At 35.3% G+C, this 23,499-nt stretch overlaps 1 protein-coding gene and 1 long non-coding RNA gene across 4 annotated transcripts; one reads left to right on the forward strand and one right to left on the reverse strand.

Annotated features, from left to right (window-relative positions):
* Nucleotides 1-311: 311 nt before the first annotated feature.
* LOC129306320 (uncharacterized) lies at nucleotides 312-9,247 on the forward strand. Of its 2 annotated transcripts, none has more exons than XM_054946845.1 (9): nucleotides 312-1,187; nucleotides 1,923-2,063; nucleotides 3,078-3,458; nucleotides 3,645-3,749; nucleotides 5,478-5,618; nucleotides 7,170-7,373; nucleotides 7,953-8,045; nucleotides 8,220-8,331; nucleotides 8,838-9,247. In XM_054946845.1, exons 1-9 carry the CDS (start codon nucleotides 702-704, stop codon nucleotides 8,930-8,932), a joined length of 1,758 nt encoding a protein of 585 aa, XP_054802820.1. In that variant the 5' UTR covers nucleotides 312-701; the 3' UTR covers nucleotides 8,933-9,247. The 2 variants fall into 2 exon arrangements, with proteins under 2 accessions (XP_054802820.1, XP_054802821.1); XM_054946846.1 differs by having other exon boundaries at nucleotides 314-1,187; nucleotides 8,769-9,247.
* A 6,380-nt stretch (nucleotides 9,248-15,627) lies between these two features.
* Nucleotides 15,628-18,266, reverse strand: LOC129304769 (uncharacterized). Of its 2 annotated transcripts, XR_008591769.1 has the most exons (4): nucleotides 18,000-18,266; nucleotides 17,796-17,919; nucleotides 17,003-17,129; nucleotides 15,628-15,787 (listed from the first exon to the last, which is right to left on the reverse strand). It is a non-coding gene; the product is annotated as an uncharacterized LOC129304769 (long non-coding RNA). The 2 variants fall into 2 exon arrangements; XR_008591768.1 differs by lacking the exon at nucleotides 15,628-15,787 and having other exon boundaries at nucleotides 16,812-17,129.
* Nucleotides 18,267-23,499: the final 5,233 nt, after the last annotated feature.

The following is a 23,499-nucleotide window of genomic DNA, read 5'->3' on the forward strand; positions in this document are numbered from 1 at the left end:
CTTGACGATAAAACAACACCAGAATCAAAAATTACCTGTGGAGAACCAAACCAAACATGGACTATGAGTTATGGTGTATTAGCGGTGAAGAATGCGATCTAAAAATTCTGCACTGTGTCTGAACATCTAACAACAGCAAGCGGGAGGGTAAGCACAATGAAACGAACTTTCGCGCAATAATGCATAAGTAAAATATGCATGTTTAGTGAGCACTTATCTTTTAAATCTCCCATTTAATGTAATCTATTGAATTGCGAACATTGAAAATTTTCATTTTGGGGGGGGGGGGTGGATAGAAGTTAGTTAACTCGGGGAGGGTTGAGCAACTCGGGGGCTGAAGCACCGAGGTTCCAGCTTCCAACTTTCAAGGTAGAAAGAATTCTCATGTCGTGGCTGCTGAAGAGACATCCTTTCATAGTGCAATGCCTTAAAAACTTGGATTTTTCATGAGCTCACCGTTTACTACACCTCATCCGCTCATCGTCCCCTAAACGTGGGACTCAAATAGAAGTGCACTGGTCTCCACACAGAGGCGGCAAATCACAAGTTGCCACGCCTCTACGATTTCATACGGCCAATCTCATTCGAACACAGCCACTTCTCTCTTCCTTCTCATTATTCATCTTTCGAGGATCTGCAATTCTCACTACTTTTTCCTGTTCCCTCAATTCGCATTGCTCTCTTCCTTTCTCTCTTTAGCCATGGCGGACTCAATTCAGTCGCCTACATCTTCTTCATTGCCGTCTGCATCCAGAGACACCAGCACTCTCATTCGTCCAAGGCGCGAGCCCTTCGAGCATGGCCTCTTACCCCTGCCAAAGCTCATATTCTCCGATCCTACGCAAACCCTAATCCCCTTGAAGCAGAAGCTCCTTGAGTTATCCTCTAATCAAAGGGTCAATTCAGCGGCCATTTCCGAGGCTTTACAGATCTCCCCTGAACATGCAAGACTCGTTCTTGATACTCTCGCCTCGGTTCTACACCACGAGTCCGAACCTCTAGCTACGGCCAAGCCGGAAGAAATTGACTCCTTTGGTGCTGATGTCTATGATCTGGTTTTGTTCTTGTACATTCAATCTTACAAGAAGCTCCTGCCTAGGACGCACAAGGACTCTGCCGCCGTGGCTGACGTTTGGCCCTCCACTTCGGCCTTTGATGGTTATCTCTCTGCTCTCTCGCCCTTGCAGGTGAAATGGCCTTTTATTTAAATGACTGTAATGTAATGCCGGTGAGACAATTTGTGGATATTGAAGATCACAGGGACTAAATTGTGGACAGACAGAGTGATTTTTAAAATATTCTTTTTGCAATGCCAATTAGTCCTTATGATTGTATCGGTTGTTGAGGGATTAGGCTTAATCACTTCCCGTATCATCCATAAACAATCAAATCGAGTCTTGTCTCTGAACGTTAGAGTCCTGGCTGAGATATTTAATTATGCCTTAGGAGTAAATTTGACTTTTTTATGGTCAATTAAATTGGATTGGGGGCTAAATTTGATTGTTCCAATTGTCTTTTTAGTCTTTAAGTACATTTTGGCGCTTGCATGAAAAAGACTGTGCAATATAACTGTGGGAGTCGGGATGCATGACCTTCTGTGCTTTGCAGCTAGTTCTTTTCTTTCTTATAATCAATTTGGCATTTTCAAACTGATGCCAAATTTTGACCTGAGCTCTTGCCGTGTTGGTCAAACTTGTATCTGGACTAGTCTGAAATGTTCAATATTACCCGTGTTTCTCTTGTCTATGATCTTGGATTTTTATGCTTTGGCCACTGTTGAACCCTTCGATTAAAATATATTCTGGCTGTCATTATTTTACCGTCTCCTTTGTTATAGTTATATTCTATACCATATCAGGCTTTTCACTAATGCTTTTAAGTAATTCTTGAGATCACGTTCTTCATTTTTCAATATTTTGCAGCTAGTGCGCAGCAACAGTCGGCGGTTTATGCCATCACAGGCTGATGAGGAGGCTCATCAATTATCATATTTGCAAAAGCACATGGCTAACATTCTATCTCTTCTATCAGAGCCTGTGGTGGGGGATGACGAAGAATCTTTGGTTTGTGAATTTACTGCGTGCTTTGCTATTCATGGTTTACTGATTTCCATTGAGATTATGTGCTATATAACTAATACCATTCACATTATGGATTTTTCTTCTTTAGACTACGTCCTGGTGATTTATATGTTTTTTCACGCCATCCTAAATTATGGAAAGATCTTCAGTTTCAGGCATTGGATAGCATGATTATATGCTTCTTGTGCATGTACTTAAACTTTATCTGTGGCTATATGATGTCAGTTTTTGTCTGTCACCTGAAGCATAAATTGGTTACCATTTTCATTCCGTTGTCTTGTTGTTCTTGTCATATATCTGGTGCTTTATGCATGTCTTATTACTAGTATTCCTGAATCTTTGTAAATATCAGAATAACTTGACTCTTTAGTGCGCCTCCTTCTCTAGTTTTATTTTAAGGGTTTAATGGGCTTTTTTATCTGTAAGAATAATCCCATGCTGGTGGTATAACTTGGTCAAATTTTTTGTGAGCAATCTATAATAACAATTGTGCCATTAAACGGGTGAAGGTATTATGAAATAGTTTGTTTTGGTTTTGATCATGAACTATTTTGCCACGTTTGTAAATTTCAAGGCAGTTACACTGCTTTCAAAACTTTACTGAAAGTTTTCCAATGGTTCCCTTGATGGCAAGAAAATGTTTCGAGATAGTTCTTAATGCGTATTATATTTCATTTATTAAAGCTGATATCATGCTGAGAATTCAGCTTAGCTTCTATCTTTAAGGTTCATACTGGAGTTGTCACTGACGTACTGTTAAGAATGAGTCTGAAGGGTGTGATTTTCTGAATCAGTGTGGGTCTAGTGGGTAAATCATATGCCGAGTGATAGTGTGTGTTAATCATCATCAAATGAAGTGTGTTGACATAGATGCCTGACAAGTGCTACACATAAATGGTTGCTGTCACTGGGATCCATTTAGTTTTCCTCCTTCCTACTGAATCCTTAAATTTTCATGGCTTTTGTCCCTATTTCATTTACTTGACCTTGTTTCAGGTCTTAACTATGGATAGATTTGAGCACCTTGGCTTTCTTATTCAGTTTGGTGATAAGGGATTTGATGGAAATTCATTGAGTCAAGCATCTCCTTTCTTCGCGAACTCTGATCCTGACATGCCTGCTGTTCCTGTTCCTGCTGCGCAAGTTCATGATTGGCTTGCTCAAAGCATAGCTTCTGCTTTGGAGCATATCTCTGAACCGGTTTCTTCAAAGGAAAATGGGCCAGGCAATGCGTCTGATCAAGACATTGTTATGGTGGAGGCATGCACTAACTCAGTTAATGTCCCGGCAAGCACTAGAAGCCCATATTTCATTGAAGGGATCTCTAAATCTTCATATGTGAAGCTTTCGTCTGACATCAAAGGTTCCTCTGTTAAGGTTAGTTTCTTGCACCTGCCCTGTTCTTCTGTTTTCGTACACCTGTGTTCTTTCTACAAAACATGTCATTATAGATTTATGTTTGACCAAACAACAGATGTTAGCTACAGAACTTCATCTCTAATGATAATTGTGGATATTGGCCATTGGCTTGCTATAATAAAACATTATGTCTGATCGATGCAGGTTCTAAACTGTCATGAGTCTACCATCTACATCTTAGCACCCCTGAGATATGCTACTGTCTATGGATGTTCTGATGCTACTATAGTTCTAGGAGCAGTTGGCAAGGTAATTACTAACTCTGAGTTCTGCTTTTACAAGGCGCTCAGTAGATCTGCATAAACTAGAATGTGTATGAAATTTGTTTACAACATTTTTTCATCTGAATGGTAAGCTGAGATATAAAGATGATACTGATGATATCTGCAGTTTCCTTCAAGTCCAAGTAGAAGAAAATTTCTTAGGTTATTGGACTTTAAACTTCTAGTAGTTAAGGGGAATATAACAATCATTTTCACATTAGAAACTGTCTTATGCAGTGCGGACCACTTCAATGTGCATTTGTAATTTTTTTTTTCCTTCCATGAATTCATGCACCACGTGTTGGTTGATGATAATATTGATATGTGATGAAGTCAATATGCTTTAACTATTACTGATCTTCTGTAAATCTGCTCAATGCTTGCAAAGTTGCAATCCTTTCATTCTTGTATCACAAAGTTTTAAATGTTAGTACCTTCTGGAGCTGGAGATGATCTCATAACTTGTAATCATCACATCATTGTCATCTTGAACTGGAATTGTTTGTCATTGTTCAGAATATCAATGATTTCTTGCCTTTTGCCATCAATTCAAAAAAGCCTGAGACCTGTTCTTCACGTTCAAACGAAATCTTCAAAGTCTTCCCAACTGGCAGGATTGCCCTTTTAGTTTGAGTTACTCCTTATTAAGCTTGTTTTGGTGGTAAGTGATGACTTCAGAATCAGTTTTTGGGTTCTGAAACTTCACTACGTCTCCTTGCGCCCACATCCATGCAATTATAAAAGTGTCTGCATGTTTGAATTGAAGCGAAAATGGTTTTAGTGACTATTATTGTCCACTATCATTGTGGGGCCTAGCTAACTCATGCCCTACAAGCATGATCGAGGAATAATATATGGCTTTATTTTCAACAACAGAAGATGCAATTTTCAGAGAACATAACAAATCATTGCAAAAGGAAGCATTAGATAATCATATAAATTTTTTTAAACCAATGCTTTAATTACACAATCAATGCATCAAGTGTCTTCTTAACCATTGCCCTTGGAGCGTTCCTTTATCTTGATCAAGAGAACGGAAGCATGGATTTAGCTTCAACTGAAAAATGCTTGATCTTGAAAAGGAAAGATGGTCAGCGAAAGCCATGACTATATGCATAGCAGTTAATTGCTAAAATGGTTATCTATATTTTAAAGTTTTCTAACTTTCAAGTGTTGTATTTCTGGGCCTCCCTGACAGTTAGATTCTTTCAAGCCTGTTAGCCTTCATTCTTTTCCTTCCCATAAACAGTCCTCTTCCCTCCTTCAAGCCTGCTAGAAATGATACTGTTTGATATCATATAAACTGTGGTTTTTGTTATTCGCATCACTTAATAGTCACCTGCTAGTTTCTATTTTCTTGTTATTAAAAAAATGTAAAAATGTCAATGAATGAGATGGCTATCATTGCGTGAATTTTTATCTTTCTCTTCCCCATCCTTCTTTCTGCTCCTTTTTTTCCTAAATAACATTTCTGCAGTATACGGTATGTGTAGTACTGGCTGTTTAGTTGACTGTTATTATGATTTAAGACATAATAACTGATGCTTTAAAACATAATAACTGTTATTAGAATACTTCTTTAGCCCTTTCCCTAGTGCACTTTTATGCCTTAAGTTTGGGGGTATATAACTGATGCTCTGCTTGTTGAATGTTAAATTAGTGGCTTCTTCGATTGATGTGATGGAAGTTAATGTCCTTTTCTTTCCTCTGACAGGCTGTAAGAGTTGAACACTGTGAACGAGTTCATGTAATTGTGGCAGCAAAACATATTTGTATTGCTAACTGCCGTGAGTGTGTTTTCTTTCTGGGAGTGAACCAGCAACCTCTCATTGTTGGTGATAACCATAAACTGCAGGTGAACTTACTCGTTTCCTGTCGCAAGATTTATGGACTTGCTAGCCAGTTGACACTAATGTAGCTGTCTGTCTAGTTTCTGATTACACTAATTGTTTTTAGCCTCCAATACAATGCCCCTACATATCCAAATTAATGATTTGAGATATATCCTTTTTGGTTTAATTGATTTAACCTAGCAGAAGTGGTAATATTGCATATTTGGGTAATAAAAATTATAATGAGAGCATTTTATTTGTTTAGCTTCCTATAATGAATGGAAAATCAGAAAAAGGTTTGTGCCCATATTGGATGTGACATGACTCTTTAAATTACATGTTAATACTCTATGCTTTTTTTTTTTGGGCTTTCACCGCGTTTTTCCTGTTGGTAGTTTCTAGAGTATGTGATGGATGTGGGATTTTGCTCTTTTTATGATTTAGGGGCTTAGTTATTGGCTATGGTGGACCCTGATGTTCATAGTTTTGCCTTGGTTTTATCAGATGTTAGGAATAGATGGGATAAGTGTTTAGGCATGAACGATGTCCAAAGTATGTTCAAATTGTGTTATTTACATCAATGGAAGATTACTGGAAATGCCATCTATTCATAATATAAAACCATTTGAAATACATCCAGGCTGAATAACCCTGATGGGTATATGGTCAAATATGGGGCGAGTAACAGTTGGGAGTGGTTGCTAATATTTGAGCCTCGCTGGTTTTAAACTGGGGGTTCCTCAACTGTTTTATGATTTATGTGTTTGCCAGCAAATCAACAATTTTTGTGTAAATGTTTTTGTAATGAAATGGGGTTAGTGAAGGGACAAATGGATCTGATTGCGCATTTGGCCTAAAGAAGTTGCCAACATTTCTGAAACGCTGGACCAATCATTTATCAAATTAGTTGCACCATAAAGTCTCTTTAAATATATTAAAAATTCAAAATTCTGTGTATATAGAACTTATGTGGTTTCTAGGGATATGACATGTGCACGAGCCTTTAAGCTAACAACTGCTAACTTTTTGATAGTGCTTCCCATTTGGTTTTATGTCTTTGGGTCAGGGCACATCATTGATGATTACCTTTATTTAAGTGATAGTGGGGATTGATTAAGTATGGGAAGGTAAAGAAAGCTAACTCTCATGATTAAGATTGAGTGATGAAATATATAAAATTATTTTTATGTTCATTAACCTAATGATAGAACACTCTTGGAAGTTGTTGAACGTGATCTCTTAATTAATAATATTTCTAAAAGCTTAATAAATGATAGAGCACAATGGCGTCTTGCAATCCATGTAGCCGACCCCACCTAGTGGGATAAAGGCTTGTTGTTGTTGTTGTTGTTGTTGTATTAACCTAATGATAGTTTTATTCACCAACGGTTTTATGACTACAAATATGGGTCTTTGTTCTTCTGGTCGCTTGTCAATGTCTATTTTTTCTGTTCATGTTTCTGCTTTTGGTGTTGCTAGCTTTTGATAATGAACGTGTATTTTTATCTAAGATCCTCACTCTTCCAACTGGGTTTATCATTTGAAATTTTTTTTATCATTTTTTGTGTTATTAGGTGGCACCATATAATACATTTTACTCCCAGCTGGAGGAGCACATGACTGAAGTTGGGATTGTACCCACAGTAAACAGATGGGACGAACCTCTAGCATTGGGCATGGTCGATCCTCATGATTCATTATCTCATCCGGCGGGTGTCTCTGATGTCCAAGCTGAGTCTGCTGTACGGGTGGATCCTGATCAATTCACAAATTTTATGGTACGACTTTAACCTGACTTACAGGACTATGTAAGATTTTTATTTTAGGTTAAATTAGCCTTTAAGTTTTTGTATTTTTTGCTCAGGTTTTAAAAATTTTAATTTAATCCCTCAAAGCAAAGATGAGTCAAGTCACAGTTTATTTTATCCTTCTTAGCTGCCCATCTCTCTCCATGCCACGTAACAAACACAACCTTTAAATTAAAATAGATCAGGTTATTTGCATAGATTGTCTAGTTCATTAGAAGCTGAGAGAGCATCCATCATGCAATGCTGTTTTTAAACAAATAAAATGGAACATTCTTCTATGCAATGGATGCTAGGTGCTATTGTTGCCATTTCGATGACTCTATCTGTATGGAAACATGTGAAGACCAAATTGAAGTGTTTAGTGCAAGAAGTAAAGGAAAAATTATGATATGCTTCATATTTTCCCCCATGTATGATTTCACTTGTCTAACCTTAAAGTAGCGCCTTGTTATTTCCTTTTTAATGTTTTTTTCTTTTTATCCTCTTTTTCATAACCGTGTTTGTTTGCTGCTATTCACATACTTTTCCTCCCCATTGTTTGGCGTGCAGATCCCGAACTGGCTTGGGGGCGAACATACTGGATCTACAAACGACAATCCATTCAAACTACCAGAGGCCTACATTGCATCACAGCATAGAAATGTATGTCAACGGGGCTATTTGGAATTTCTTGGTGGTTGGATTTCCAAATTTGTAGTGTTCAAACTCAAAAATAAATAAATAAAATAAAAAAATAAGTAGGGCCTGCATTTCAGTGAATGATTTGATTTCAACTAAATAAATAGCGAGTTGATTAAAATCATATCTTCGTTTCAGCAAAAGAATTTGGAGGAGATAAAACAACTCTTGCGGGAAGCGCCCTTGGAAGAAAGTCGAAAACGGGAATTGTCATCTGCACTTCATGTATACTTCAAGGACTGGTTATACGGTAATGATTACACCTGCTTATTTAGTTTAATTCAAAGCATGTCTAGCTTTTGCATCGACAAGGAAAAATCCCGTGTTTTCTTATTGGAACGATACGGTTGATAAATGCCTTCCAAACCTGGACCTTTTTGATGCCAAACTGGCTGGTTGAGGATGATTCCTTCATTTAGTAATCTTGTTCTTGGCCCTTTATTCTGAGTCAAGCTGATTGTTTGAGGTAGATTCTTTTATTTAATTATATTGCATTTGTTCCTTTTATTCTGTGACTATGCTTCAGAAAATAGCTCAATTTCAACTGCCATAATTTGTATGTTTGTTCTTTGAGGTCTTGGTCCTAGTAAACTCTTAGGTTTTCTGATTTGTATAGTCTCCTTTGCCTGGATAATCACTGGCTTTTTAGTTTATGACTATAAATTTTTCCTCCTGTCGTGGCGGCAGCTTCAGGAAACATTCGTCAACTTTACTGTCTACAAGGTGATTGATGTTTGTCTGACATTGTTACGGCAGAGGCAGAGTTATTGAGGGAACAGGACAGTACGAAGGTTTCCGGTATTCTTTTTGAACTTCCTCCGGCCAATTCTATTGGCTCCGCAGCTAGCTGAAATCAGATGAATTGAATTAATGCTCACTTACTTATGTGGTGACATCGCCAGTGCACAGAATGGAATTTAAATTACAGTTGCTAATCTGAGTTGTATTTTTTTTTTTTGCTAGTGAAAATAATTACTGTAATATTTTGTCAGCCTAAATTAAGTGGCCTCGTTTAAAATTTCATTGCCTACAGTGCCAACGTCCACTGTACTGATTCGTTTTTTTTTTTAACCTTTGACTTCTATTGAAGTCAACTTCACAGGAATTTCTTGTGACCCCCTTATCCCCCACCAAAAAATAAATAAATTATGTCAGTTCATTGAAAATACCAAGTTGATCTGCGTCATATCTTAATATGATGTTAGTCTAGTGTATGTGCATTGTTCAAAATTTAACAAATGAATCATTATTTATATAATAATATATAAGAAAAATTGCTCATAAGTCGAAGGAACGAGATTCTTTAGAAGAATAAAGATTGATAGATTATCAAAAATGCTCGAACAGTGTTGATCTTACACGCAGCTCCTCTTTCTCTGCCGTCGTCCTCGTGACCTCTTCCTTTGCCATTGCCTGTGACCTTACGCATGACTGTTCATTTCAAGCTGCATCTTATTCTTCCTTGCTTTCTTCTTTTTCTAGATTCTTCTTGCAACCCTACCCTTAAATCCTTCTCAGTCTTCCCTTTTCTTCTCAGTTCATCCTTGAGAGATGATACTGGTGGGGAAGTTATCATCTTTGTTGTTTCCCTCAATGAATGCAGAATGATAAGAGGTCTTGGGTTGAGGAAGACTAATGAGATTGGTGCCACCGCCACCAAGTTAACATAGTGGCCGTTTTGTACCATCTGATTTGGTCTTTGTTTGCTGACCTACCTTTTTTTTTTTGTTGAGTTTTCAATTCTTGTTTTCTGAATTGTATTATTCACATTGATTGAATTTTGGTAGCTGTTGATTTTCTTCGACGAGCTTAAGATGGGAAGTATGATGCTATCATTGTTGATTCTTCAGATCCTGTGGGTATGACAACTTATTGCATATTGATTTATTTAAATTCAGTGAGAAATGTGCTTTGCTTTATTTTGATACTTAAACCTGATATAAACTCACAAATCACAAATAAACCTTTGGATATGTATTGTAGGCCAGTGTTGGAGCTTGAACTCTGCTCTTCATTTGGAAGGATGTTTGATTGGATAAGGTTGACTTGAACATGAAAGTTCCCTACAGTCCAATCTTATTTTCATTATGAAAGTATACATGCATTTGGGTCATCTTTCACGAACTCTTTTAAGAGGAAATTCCATTTTCAGCTTGCTTTGTTTTGTTGCTAAATTTTTGAGTTGCTAAATTGTCAAACCCGTCGACTTTGTTTTGATTATTGAAACCAGTAAACTGTTATCATTGTTTTGTATTTTTTATGAACAGAAGTTCACAACACTTGTAATTTAGGTCCGGCTCAGGAACTAGTAGAGAAGCTATTTTTTGAGATAATAGCCAAGGCATTAAGGCTTGTCAGAGTTCTTCGTAATATGGTTCAAAGTATGTGGATTCATACACACCTTATTCAAGATATGATCTCCATTTGCCAAAACACATTCAAAGGCTATGTACATGATCCACGGGCAATTGTTCCAACGTACCCAGGGCAATCACATTTTTCAAATTGTTGATAGGCTGGTATTTTTTATTACCTTCACACACTTTTCTTGTCATGTTTGGCCACGTCACTCTAATTTTCTTGGGCTATGTGTTACTCTTGTGATGATTTTAGGGTTCTTCTAGTTGATATCGAGGTAGTGGTGGATAAAGAGAATTGAATTTTATTGCTACCCTTGTTAAGTTTTTTGGTTAAAAGAACATGTGTTATCTCGAAAGCGGGCATTTTGGTACTGTTATAGTTACAAAAACCTTGAGCTCCTTTGTTTTATTATCTTTTATAATCTAACAACTATTGTGTTGATTTTAAGTTGTGGTCAAGAAAGCATTTTTGCATCTCTTCAACATATTATTTGAGAAACAAGAAAGGAAGGTTGAACATATGAAATGGAGCATTTATGATAAAGCTAAGTCTACATTAACAATTGGTTGAAGGAGCTTGAATTGGAATACTTGCAATCTATTGTCAAATGCTAATAAATATATATATATATATATATATATATAGAAAATTGGTGTAATTTATGAATGTTATGTTGAAGTATTGAACAAAACATATAAAAGTAACAAGGGATGTAATATCTTGTAATGCAATATAGTTTATACTGTCAAGGAATGTAAAAACATGTTATTATTTAATGATAAATGAATTGATTGATATTCAATTGTTTTTCATGCTTTAAGTTAGTGTGATTAAAGTTTATATATAACAATGCAATAGTGACAATTGAAAATATTCATTAGTGTTTTAGAATATTTATCAGTGTTTTTGTGAAAAATGATAAAATTTTTAAAATATTCATTTGTGTTTTCAAAACATTCTTTATTGATTTTATGAAAAATGAAAAAAATTTCAAAATATCCATTTACATTTTATGAAAATCAAAGAAACAAGGACTATAATTTCTTTTTGTCTATATTTTTTCAAAATATCCATTGATACTTTTATAAAAATTGAGAAAATTTTTAAGATATCTATTTTTTTAATGAAAATTGAGAAATTTTTTAAGATATTCATTTGTATTTTTATGAAAAGTAAAGAAACCAAGGCTATGATTCATTTTCATTTATATGCAATAAGTTTCTATGTTATGCAAGACTTTTTAACATATGCAAATTTCTTTTATGATATACAAACAATCTTCTGCATATGCAATATTATTCGGTAGATGTGAATTTCTTCTACGATATGAATTGTTTCTTCTGTTATATACAACCACTCTCCCAAATATATAACACTTTCCCATCACATGCAACACTCCCTCATATATGCATATTTCTTCCATAATATACAACGTTTCTACCATTATATGTAACATTTTTTTATAAATGCAGATTTCTTCCATGATATGTAATACTCTCCCATGACATGCAATACTTTTATGCATATGCAGATTTCTTTCACATTATATAATGTTTCTCTTGTCATATGCAAGGCTCTTCTCTTATATGCAAAAAATTTCCGTAGGCACACGTTAGTTGCAAATATATTGACGCTAAAGGATCTTATGTGACATATTAACATTGAAAGATCTTATGTAATATATTGACACTAAATGATCTTGTGCTTTAGTGCTCAATAAAGTGTCACCAAAGGATCTTATGTGACATATTAATATCGAATGTCCTTGCTTATTAATATCGAATGTCCTTACTCAACTTTCTCTATGTTTTTTCTTACCACTAAGGGCATTTAAGTCATTTACCCCCTGAAGTTATTGACAGCCAAAGACCTAATGTCCTGAGTTCTTTTCAGCAAAAAATATATTGGTCCAGTCTTTTTAAGCAATTTTTTCAAATATATATAATCCTAGGACGTTTAAGCAACTTTTTGTTGATGACTACGAGCAATGATGTAGGTCAAAATTGCAATTTCCCCTAGCCTGAATAAAATTGCAAGGTTGACTACTAAAGATTAGTACAAATTAACACAACACTGATTTTAACTTATAATTGAATGCATCATTATGATAATTATTTGGGGAAACGAGGTAGGACCCTTTGTGCGACATGAGTAATCCTTAAGGAAGGCATAAATAAATATTAATGATCCTCATTTTGGAAATATTGAAACTACAATTTGAGGAAAAATGCCCCGTCAACCACATGATTATCCTTAAACAAAGGAGGGTTGGTTCAATATTAACCTCAACAATCCTCCTCTATTTGTAACATTCCAATTTAAATTTTAATAGTTAATTTGGGTTAATAAAAATTTAAAAAAAAATATTTAGAGGTAAGCAAATTAGTAGGAGATGATTATTAAATCTAACTTAGGATATAATTTTAAAATAAAAAAATATAATTAATTAATTAAAAAAATTAATTAAATTATTATTATTATTATTAAAAAAATAAGAAAAGATATGAGAAAGTGGAAGGAAAGAAAGAAAAAAAAAGAGACCAGCTTTCGGTGCGTCCGCATGCAATGATCATACATATAAAATAATAATAATAAAAAAAAGAGGAGGAGGAATGGAGCTTTCGGCGTAAGTGCGATGTACATAGATATATAAAAAGAAGGAAAGGAAAGCAAAAAGAAAATGTGGGACCCACATGTTTTTTAAAAAAAAACAACAAATGTCCTCTTCCCTTTCATTTTCCTTCTCTTCTCACTTCTCTTCCGCGCACAAACAGAGCAAGCGACTGTGAGCAAATTCATCGACGCAGCGTGTTTAAGTTTTAAAGGTGAGACTTCCTAATAGGATAATTAGGGTGAGATTTTAAGCTTTTCAAGATTAAATAAGTGTTTTGAAAATTTTTCTTATTCATCTAGCTCCTTTAGTTTCTGATTTTGTGATGGTGAAAAATTTAAGATTTGAAAGAGGGATGAATTTATGTTGAATAAATATAGTTTTGAGGTTGTTAGTAGTATAATAAATATTCTAGAGTATAAATTTGTTGATAATCTTTGAATTTATGGCTTATGAATCAAATCATAAACTATATTTTTTATCTGAAAATATATGTTGATTTATTGAGGTTTAGATGATTATTTGGAATGAGAAATGAATTATTATGGTTATAGAATTATGATTCTAAGCTAGAGACTCAATTTTTAATTTTTGAATATTTATGTGCGAATTTATGAAATAAAAAAAAATTGATAATAGAAATTAGTTTAGAAGTTGATTTTTAGATTATTAATGTTTATTGATAATTAAAAGAGGAGTTAAAAATTTTAATTAATAGTATTAACTTTAGATTTGTATTAAGATTGAGATTAGGAATTATGTTATATTTTTAATTCTATTATTAGAATTATTTTATTAGTTTCAAAAATTAAAATTAATATTTATAAATAATATGTTATTTGTAGATTGTATTATTGGTGAAGATTGTGATGGGAGAGAAATTGTAAGGAATAATTTATTGAAAAAGTCACAAGGTAACCATGCTTTTAATTTGTGATTAGTGTTATTTCATGTTAATTGGGTGATTATTGAGAAAATTATAAACTTTGTAATATTATATAATTGTGCAATATTATTATGAATTTGTTTAATTATTGTGGGAGGTGTTGGGAGACTTGCTATTATTGTTGTATTTTATGTGCCACATGGTACGCCCCTATTGGAGCTCAATAGGTGGCTTGTAAGGGTTCAGGCTAATCTACCTTTGGTCGGGTAATTTAGTACTGAGTGAGGGCTACGACTCGAGGTTAATGGAGGGATATAAGGATGGTTATTTGTGTGTATTGTAATATTTTTTATATTTGTTGGAATTATATTATTTTTAATTCTCACTTAATAAGCACACACTTAACTGTTTGTATATACTATCATAAATTAGCTTTGGTTACTAGGACTTTTAAGTCTCATTATGTGGTTAACAATTTTTAGGAGAAGAGCCACGAGTGACACGTGAAGGAGTCTCAAAGGCTTAGTGGCATAATCCACTGTCTCTTTTGAGTATTTGATTTATGATTTATAATGTGTTATATTACCAATATTAGGGCTTTTTATTTATTGACAATTATATGAATATATAATGTAATCATGCCTTTCAAACTATTTCTATTTTTGATACAATTTGGATGACTGTAATTTTAATATTTGATTTACTTTGCATTGGTTAAAATGGCATAATTATGAGGCCAAATAACTGGCTTGTGTTGAAAATTGACTAAATTGTTTATTTTACTTGTTGGGAGTATAAGAATGGACAAATGTGATTTAGCCTAATGGCATGTGGGAGGTAAAAATTTATCTGACATGTTATATTGTGTGAATTGAAGCCAATTATAAAATATTTTATATTGAAATTATTGATATAAAAAGTGTTGGGTGGCTGTAACCCAATTATGGTTGAGTTAAATTATTAAAAAAAAAATTTGGTGTGTTACACTATTACTATTCTATCATGACTTAAACGCCCAGAGAAGTGAAAAGGCAAGAGTCTCGGGTGGGATCATTTGAACGCATCTTGCGATCACTCCACATGAAATAAACAACGCAAAAAATCAACATGCATCGCTCAGCCCTATAAGTTTCCTAGTCAATAAGCGACATTCTATCACGAGTCCCACATCGGAGAGCCTCACAACTATTGTGGGGTTTATAAGTGTGAAGGGCTCTCCCATCCAACAGGCTAGTTTTTGGAATGGGTTCTCCCTTTGGGCTTGTGCTCATCATATTAGTGCTTTCATTGAAAGTCCGGTGTCACAGAAAGGGATACCCACAGAGTGTTCTGACCGGCAAAAGGCCGAGTAAAGTGCCGTGGAGTGAAGCCATCGGAGACGTCGGCTCTTGACGGGGTGGCATTGTCACGAGTCTCACATCGGGGAGCCTCACAAGTATTGTGGGGTTATAAGTGTGAAGGGTTCTCCCACCCAACAGGCTAATTTTTTGGAATGGGTTCTCCCTTTAAGCTTGTGCTCGTCACACACTCATCCAAAAGAAGAATCCCGACCATTGGCTAATTCGAAACGATACATTGAACATCATTTATTGAAATCAACCAGTTCACAAGCGCCGACTTACGAACAAAAAAGACATGAAAAGATAGCTGAGGATGTAACCTCAACTGGGGAAAAAAAAATAGGAATGATTCACGCCTCTCATTGACTGAAAACATCTTCATATGGATTAGTTCCTTATGAATCAACATTGGATCTTTTCTTAGTGGTGTAAGGATAATACTGCTTCCCCTTGTCAATTCTTGTAGTCTAACCTCCAATGTCAATAATTGAAGAAGTCACTGCCAATGCTGTTCCAGCAGAAATGGTGGTTGAGATGCTCTTACTTAGAACACATCATTTTTATTAAGACACATGAAAAATAAAACGTTGCTAATCCAGGGGCACAAATATAATCATGGTTCTGTAACCTTTATCAAATCCAGAATGTTACCCTCGCAGTGAAATGACTCGTTTGGTACCAGTTTATATAGACCGTGAAATCATGACTTAAGTAGGAAAGGCTTTGGTTAAAAAAAAAAGAAAAGAAAAGAAAGAGTAGGAAAGGTGATAAATCAAAAGCTGAAAGAGGCTAGTAAACATTGTCCTGGGAATTGGGCGATATAGAGAAATAGAAGTAGATTATCTCGTCTCCTTAGCGAATAGTGAAAACTCATTTGAATGAAAAAAATAGGGGAAGAATGAAGACATCACTGCATCATATAATCCAATAAGAAAGCAAAATGCAGAGTATAATGAAGTCAAAAGTCGTGAACATAATGGAGGGTTATTTTTAAATGAATAATGATTACACTTGCAGCACAAAATTTAACTTAGATCCACACCGAGTAGCAAAAATCATCTTCAGGTGGAAAGCAGCTCTAAATATACCAAATAAGAACAAAACTAAGTACTTAGGTTGGTCCAGACAAAGTATTTTATTTAAATAATTTTCAACTAAAAACTTGCAGCAAGACAAAGTAATAGATTACTGATGTCCATGACTACAGGAAATTCAATCATCGGTGAGCCTCTGAAACTAACATGGGCTATCAGTTCGAAATTCTGACAGCATAATTTCATATTCATATTCTAACAAGAGACGATCACACTTCCAATCAAGTACAATTAAAGAAAATCAGAAATGCAACTTATAGCTTCTCTTCTAGAAACAAAGCATCATAATACAAGAGATTAGATTGACGGAACAGACAACAGGTACGTCACTATCGATGTTAAACTTAAATAATATTAAACATTTTCAGTGATTTTTGAATAATATGATTTTCAAAAAAATTCAGAATGTATAAAAAAAAAATGTTGTTACAGCTGTCACTCGTGGCATGTATCAGAATATATGTACTATCAATCATCAACTATCCTAGCAAGCTTACACATTTGAACCAATAAACAAAGCATATTGGCTTGTATTCAAACAAAGATAAACGGAGAACAAAGCTGTAGTGTAATAGCGAGCACAATGTGTATTAACGTACAAAACACAGTTCATACGAGGAATATCATACCAAGTGGCGACTATGGTTCCCCAGATGGTACCAGTAACTAAACCAGTCATTGCACCTTTTGAAGTTTTCATTGTTGGTGTATCCTCATCCTCCAAGTACCTTCATTCTGCAGGGACCATGATTTTCCCTATTTAAGTTGCCAAAGGAATATATCAATCAAATATTCAAATCATAGTAACCCTCCAAAATGAATGCAATTGCAACGCATCTTTGATGTCCATCTATACCATTTTGAAACTTATCTTTGAAAGGGAAACACCTCCTAGGCATTCAGCTCCCCGTGCAGAAATAGTTACAATACTTTCCAAACATATATTAAGCCTTTATGTCTCATTGATCATGCATTTCTACAGATATTTGCATTTAGCTTGATTACATTTTGTAATGACTATCCATTAAAAAAAATTCTAACATCTCATGATAGAAATTGTGACGGTATTAACTGGTTGACATTGTCAAAAATATCCGAATGGCAGCAAAATTAATTAAGCATAGACACAAAACTGGAAGATAAAATTTAACAAGAGCCGAATCAAATTGAAGTACAAGTATCGAGACAAAATCATTATCACAAGTACGCATATAAACAAATTTCAAGTATTTAGATCAGCGGCCACTGATTAAACATCCACCAATTGTGCAAAGATTAGTATGAAAACCCTAAGAAAAGGCAAAAAAAAAAAAAAACTAGGGATGGATTTTTAGCAGGCGAATTCACCGAGCCTGCCATTTCTTTGGAGATTAGAAGTTGTTGAATAATCAGAATTCAAGAAGGAAGGGTAAGCAAGAGTACCTGTGAGAGATAAACGAGAGTATCAGTCGACTAGATTTAGAGCTTCTGGACTCCCGGACTCGCTTTGCAGCCTTACATTTGCTCTTTGCCTCCTCGCTTTGCTAAGCCTTGATGTTCATGCCACCTATAAGTCACATGTTTTTTAAAACAATTTTTTCATCACATCAAGATTTCGAGCCTAGACGGGAAGGGGCCATTACTTACAGTTGCAAAGCAATGACTTGGTAAGGGAAGCACAGGTAGGTGCTACACTTAGAATCATCTGAAACTCGCAGGGTTGTACAGGCTTCTGCGCGTTTGCTTCCTAGGAAATGGATGGTGTTTGCCACCTCCCTATTTACATCACATTTTCTCGTCTAAGACGTAACAATTTCTCGCATTCTCACATTCATTCCATCATGATAGTCTTCATCTTCATCTGAAATTGACCTACTCTGCCCATCCTTTTCTATTTTGTGACCTCGGGGTGATTTTTCAAAAGACAACTCGATATGCGAATTGCTAGACTGAGTTTTTTATGTAGTTTGCTGAAGTATGTTTGGTCGATCGAAAGAGGACACCAGCCGATTGGCGAAAATGACTGGCGGCAATAAGAGCTCACATTTCAAAGGAATTCTCAACACTTCCCAAGACATTGATACCTATTTTCAAATCCTAGACCCTGGAGGTTGGATTGAAGAAATTAATGTATAAATTAAATCCACTTGATTTGTTATGGATAGAGTTAAGTGGGTCTTTTATTGCTGGCACTTTTTAAAAAAAAAATTGAATGTCATAAAATATAAAACATTTGATAAAAATAAAATTTTATTAATGATATTTTAATATTATTTTTTATTATATTATTTATTTTAAATATCTTTATAAATATTAAATGAAATACTAAATCAAAGACATTTTAAAAAATTTATATTTTTGTTTTAAAAAAATAAAGTTATAAGTGATTTTGTTTTCTCTTAAAGTATTTTATAATTTGAGATGGAAAAATTATTTTTAAAGTGTTATCACCAATACAAAAGGAAAGTGGATGAAAAGTGACTGATTTTTTTTTAAAATAATTTTTGGTGGATAAACTAACTTCGTTGGATGGGATTAAAAACGACATAAATTCAGAGGCTGTTTAACAAGCTTGGTGTTTTCTATCAATTATCACATAATGGCAATACTATTTTCAAGGATTAATTATTTGGAGTTTGGCTAGACTTCCTGATATTAGTAATGTAACAGGTTTGAATAGCCCTATCATATCCTTGATTTCTGCTCTACGACCAGATATACATGTGCTAATAAGATAGTCTTCAAGTAACTGACACTTGCCAACGATGCCGTCAAAGTCAACACTGTATTCAGCCACATTGCTATGCTATTTAACTGTTGTTGCGCCTTCTTGTACACCTTGTGAACGTTCCACACCCTTTCTGCTTGCTTCTAAACGCACATATTGGGTAAGTTGTTTGGATATCTGGATGAGAGATTGTTGAATATCATCCAATGTTTTTGCACCCATATTGTCGAGGATGATTGGCTCTGGATAACACGTTTATATCAGTATAATTCTGATGTAGAGAGAGAATAGAGAGTAATAGGAGAGAAAGAGGAGAGAAGAACAGGGAGGGAGATTCAAAGGGTTAAGAGAAAGTGAGAGAGAAAGACAAAGAAGGGTGACTAAATAGTGCGAAACATTATCATTAGGAAATCGCAGATTCAATTTCAGAGGTATTCATCTATATAGGTTTCTCTCACCAACCCCCCCCCCCAGCTGTTTATTATTTAATCACTAGCTATCAGCAAATAACTAACAATAACGGCAACTAATATTTTAACATTACAATTATATAACAGCTTACAGGTACGAGTATGGGTCCTTAAGCAGTGGCTAAATCATTTCACTTTCCAGTACGATAAGATAACGAGTATCTCTTTTGCAGGGTCAGACTAGAACTTCTGGAGACCGCAAAATCACTTCCGAACACGCTTATCAGGATTTTGGAAGTTATGAACAGTGGCAACATGTCACAGGCAATTGAATGCTACTCCAATTTTGTTAGAGATGCTCACACTGGAAAAGATGCAGGGTAGACTAGTAAATCTTATGTGTCTTGTGGTTTCACGTTCAATACTGGTTGCTGCTTATACTTACCTGTATTCTTTTTTGACAACATACTTACCAGTGTTCTTTACAATGGCGTTATTGCAAGGACAAGTTTAGGGTTCCCATGGTTCATTTTATAAATTAATTCGAATAGCTTAATGTAATTGCAGAAATATTCAGGAACTGTTCTACAGAACTTGAAGAACATGTGCGAACTCGTTATTTTCAACCAGGCCAACTTTGTGTATGCTTTAGCAAATTCCATACATAATAGCCTGATTGTAAATATGAGTCCTCTCTTTTTCTTTGATTTGATGGAACTTTCTTTACCTATCGTCTTTTCTTTGCTCTTGATATTTAAAGCAGAAGGGACAGTCATCAACCCTACGCCTGTCTGATATTAGTGCTCAGAACATAAGAAACTTTGAAGTTATAATGTTATATTTGCAATTGACCTGGTTGTGTTAATGGTGACCAAACTTCCTTGTGTAGAACGACTTTGAGTCAAACATCCTATCATGTTTGGCAATGTGTATTGTCAATTTGCTTGGTGCGAAAACAATAATGTTAGTGCATAGATAATTCAAGTCCGATCTTTCTACTTGAAGTTATTAAGCACCAATTCTTAAAGGGGGGGGGGGGGGGGGAATAGATTTGTATGACCTCTATCACAGCTACCACTTGTGTCAAGCAAATATTTACATATAAAATGTTCATCTATGCTATTGCTTTCTCTTGATTTTTGAATTTTTATCCTCATCCCTCCTTAGACCCCACATGTTTTTGTAATGGAATATAGAAAGAGACTAGGTGCTATGTGAATTGCAGGATGCAGCTCTGGCTAAAACGAGGGAGCTGAAGAAATTGTGTGAGGGAACACGCTCATCCATGTTTGACGGAAGACTTGTCAATATAATAGGAGAGATCAACGCTCAGTTGACTAGTGGCTTTGGAGCATGAAGGTCGCTTGTTGGTCACAATGTCATCTTGAAAGAGGATTGATCGCTAAAGAAATAATGGCCTCGACAGCGAGAGCTCTTTTTTTCAATTTTTTTTAAAAGGTCATATTACGTGCTCATTTTTCTACAAAGACGATACCTTGACGATTGGTAAAGATACACGGTTGGTTGGTTGAAGGATTCAATTATCAACATAGACCAACCAAGGAAAAAAAAAAAGATTGAAGTATGAATGAATGAAAGGGGAAGAAGTGCCTCTTATGGTTTTAACTTTTATAAGCAGAAATTGGTGGACGTGGATGGTGTGATTTTCTTGTTTGTTGGTTATGAATATGAAGGTTAGATGTTGGCGAAGAGGCATGAGTTTGAGTTGTTTCAAAGTTGCGGACCGTAGCAGGCCTGTAAAAGCAAGATTCGCAGCAGTAATAAGCATCTTTGACCCAGACTAAGACCTATATTCACAGACCGAGAGTGGAATCCTTTCGTCGTACTCCTTCTGGGTCCTTGGGATTCCCTGCCTCCTTGACACGGCCTCTCTCCGTTCAGGCGTTCACGCTAAGATGGCCTTTAACCAGTAGGTGAGCGTGAGCCTTGATACCTAACAACTGCATAAGTCATTGCATGACGAATATATTATTGGTGAGGATGGTCAGTGTGATAAATGATAACTTGAATCTTGAATTACTAGAAGAGTGTTTAGATTAAATGAAGTGAATATCTCTTAAGAAAAATAATTTGTTTTAGGAAATTTGGCCAATTAAGCTTTCCAGCTAACTGGGGGAAGATCTGCTAAGCAAGAGGATACAAAGTCATTAAGAGAATGAATGTATAAAGGATGAGACCCTTGTTTTGATTGAAATAATGAAGATCCTTTATTGTGCTGGACAAGTCGTCGGGGAAAAGGACGGAACCCTGTTCAATGGGGGATGGTAGCAAAGGCATGGTGAGCAATTGGTGAGGTAGGAAATCGGCAGCACCAATTGAAGGGGACGACAAGGAGATGAGACGGGGAGCGGATGAGGCCGACGTCATTTGTGGGCCCATCCTAATTTTCTGAACATGCGTTTGTACTTTTCTATGTGCCACTTTTTCTGGTCTTCGGGATCACTTCATTACCCGTAAGTCCGTAACACACACGCTGACTGCATACCCTCCTCCACTTGACTAACCCTTCTTCTTCTGGCCTGATTTTCTAACCATTGGTTGATCTATAATCACTTTTGTTAGCTTTACAGTATTTTTGCCGATTTCGTTTTACAAATTTCTTTGCGTTAGTAAAAGAGACGTATTTCCAGGTGCGGAGAGAGAGAGAGGGAGAAACTTATATTTAAACAAAATACCACAATCGGACCAAGCAATAAAAAATTAGGTTTACTTAGTATATGAAATAAAATGAAATGAAAAAATAAATCAAATTATTTCTTGTAAACAATAAAAAATAAAAATACCTTCTACACAAATATCAGAGGTGGGGTTGGGGTTGAGCTCACTGGAGGGAGCTAGCCTTAAAGGACATCTTTGCTTCGCCCTCTGCCTCCATCCCCTTCATTAAATAAAGGTTTTAACTAATGTCCCTGATAAATTTACCTCTATTGACTTATAAATTTTTGAGAAAATTTTTATCCTGCTTCACTAAAAACGGAAGTGCAACCAACTCGAGATATCAAGTGGCTGTGCCTGAGAATCGAGCCTTGAGTTAGGAGCTCCATTTTAACGGATCTGATCTTGTCATTTTTAAAGGTTTAAGTTTTAATTAAAGATCTTAGATTGAAGAATCTATAGATGAGATTGTTTGCGATCGGAAGTAAGGGACGAGCCGAAAGATAACATTTTTGTTGAAGAAAGAATCCTTATACCATGGTTCGCCAAGAAAGAAAGCTACATGGGGGAATCTTGGGTTGCATGATAAGGAGAATTACAAGAATGCATGGCAATCCCGAAGCCAATTCACAGGAGGAAAAAAAAAAAAAAAAAAAAAGAACAAACAAATTGCATGTTAGAAGTTTAAGTTTCACTGAATTTGAGTTAACATGAGAAAGCTTACATGAGATGAAATTAAATTTATAATTAATATATAATAAAAATAACCATAAATTTGGGTTTTAAGATTTCAAATCAGAAGATTTTTCTTCGGTTGCCCCTTATAAAGGAAAGTCTTTATTCAAACCATGCTACCACGATGGATGGCTGTCAAGACCAAGATCACGTCATGTTAAACCCTCTGGTAACTTCACTCGCAACATCGGAATCTCTTTCCCTTTGTATTTTCTCTTGCAGAAGGATTCTTTTCTTTCTTTTTTTCATTACACAATATTCCAAAAAACTGGAAAGTATTATTGCAATACACACAAATTAATTTGAATTCCCGCCATGTGAGATCATAGTATATTTATTCAATGCGATGACTGTTGTGGTGCCAGAACTCGAATTCAAAGTCATAAAATAAGTTGATTTTAACTTCTTAGTCAGTTAAACCAAACACCCCTCGATGATATAAATATATTTCTAACAAAATGTAGAAATAAAATGATGTGTTAGAAGGTTAATGTATGAAATTAATATGGAGGTGGATTTATGAGGCGGAGAGAACATAGGGGAAGTGGAACTATTTGAAAACCAGAGTGAAGAAGAAATTGTTAAAATGTTAGATGCG

Source organism: Prosopis cineraria, unplaced genomic scaffold, assembly GCF_029017545.1.
Source record: "Prosopis cineraria cultivar Desert tree isolate PC_DT_omini unplaced genomic scaffold, ASM2901754v1 PC3, whole genome shotgun sequence".
Taxonomy (NCBI): domain Eukaryota; kingdom Viridiplantae; phylum Streptophyta; class Magnoliopsida; order Fabales; family Fabaceae; genus Prosopis; species Prosopis cineraria.

What these genes read in the sequence shown, in the direction of transcription:
- LOC129306320 (XM_054946845.1), top strand. Translation starts at nt 702, where the DNA reads ATGGCGGACTCAATTCAGTCGCCTACATCTTCTTCATTGCCGTCTGCA. An exon ending in TCAAAGGTTCCTCTGTTAAG is followed by an intron (nt 3,459 to 3,644) that starts GTTAGTTTCTTG and finishes TGATCGATGCAG; the next exon opens with GTTCTAAACTGTCATGAGTC. An exon ending in TTGCATCACAGCATAGAAAT is followed by an intron (nt 8,046 to 8,219) that starts GTATGTCAACGG and finishes TCTTCGTTTCAG; the next exon opens with CAAAAGAATTTGGAGGAGAT.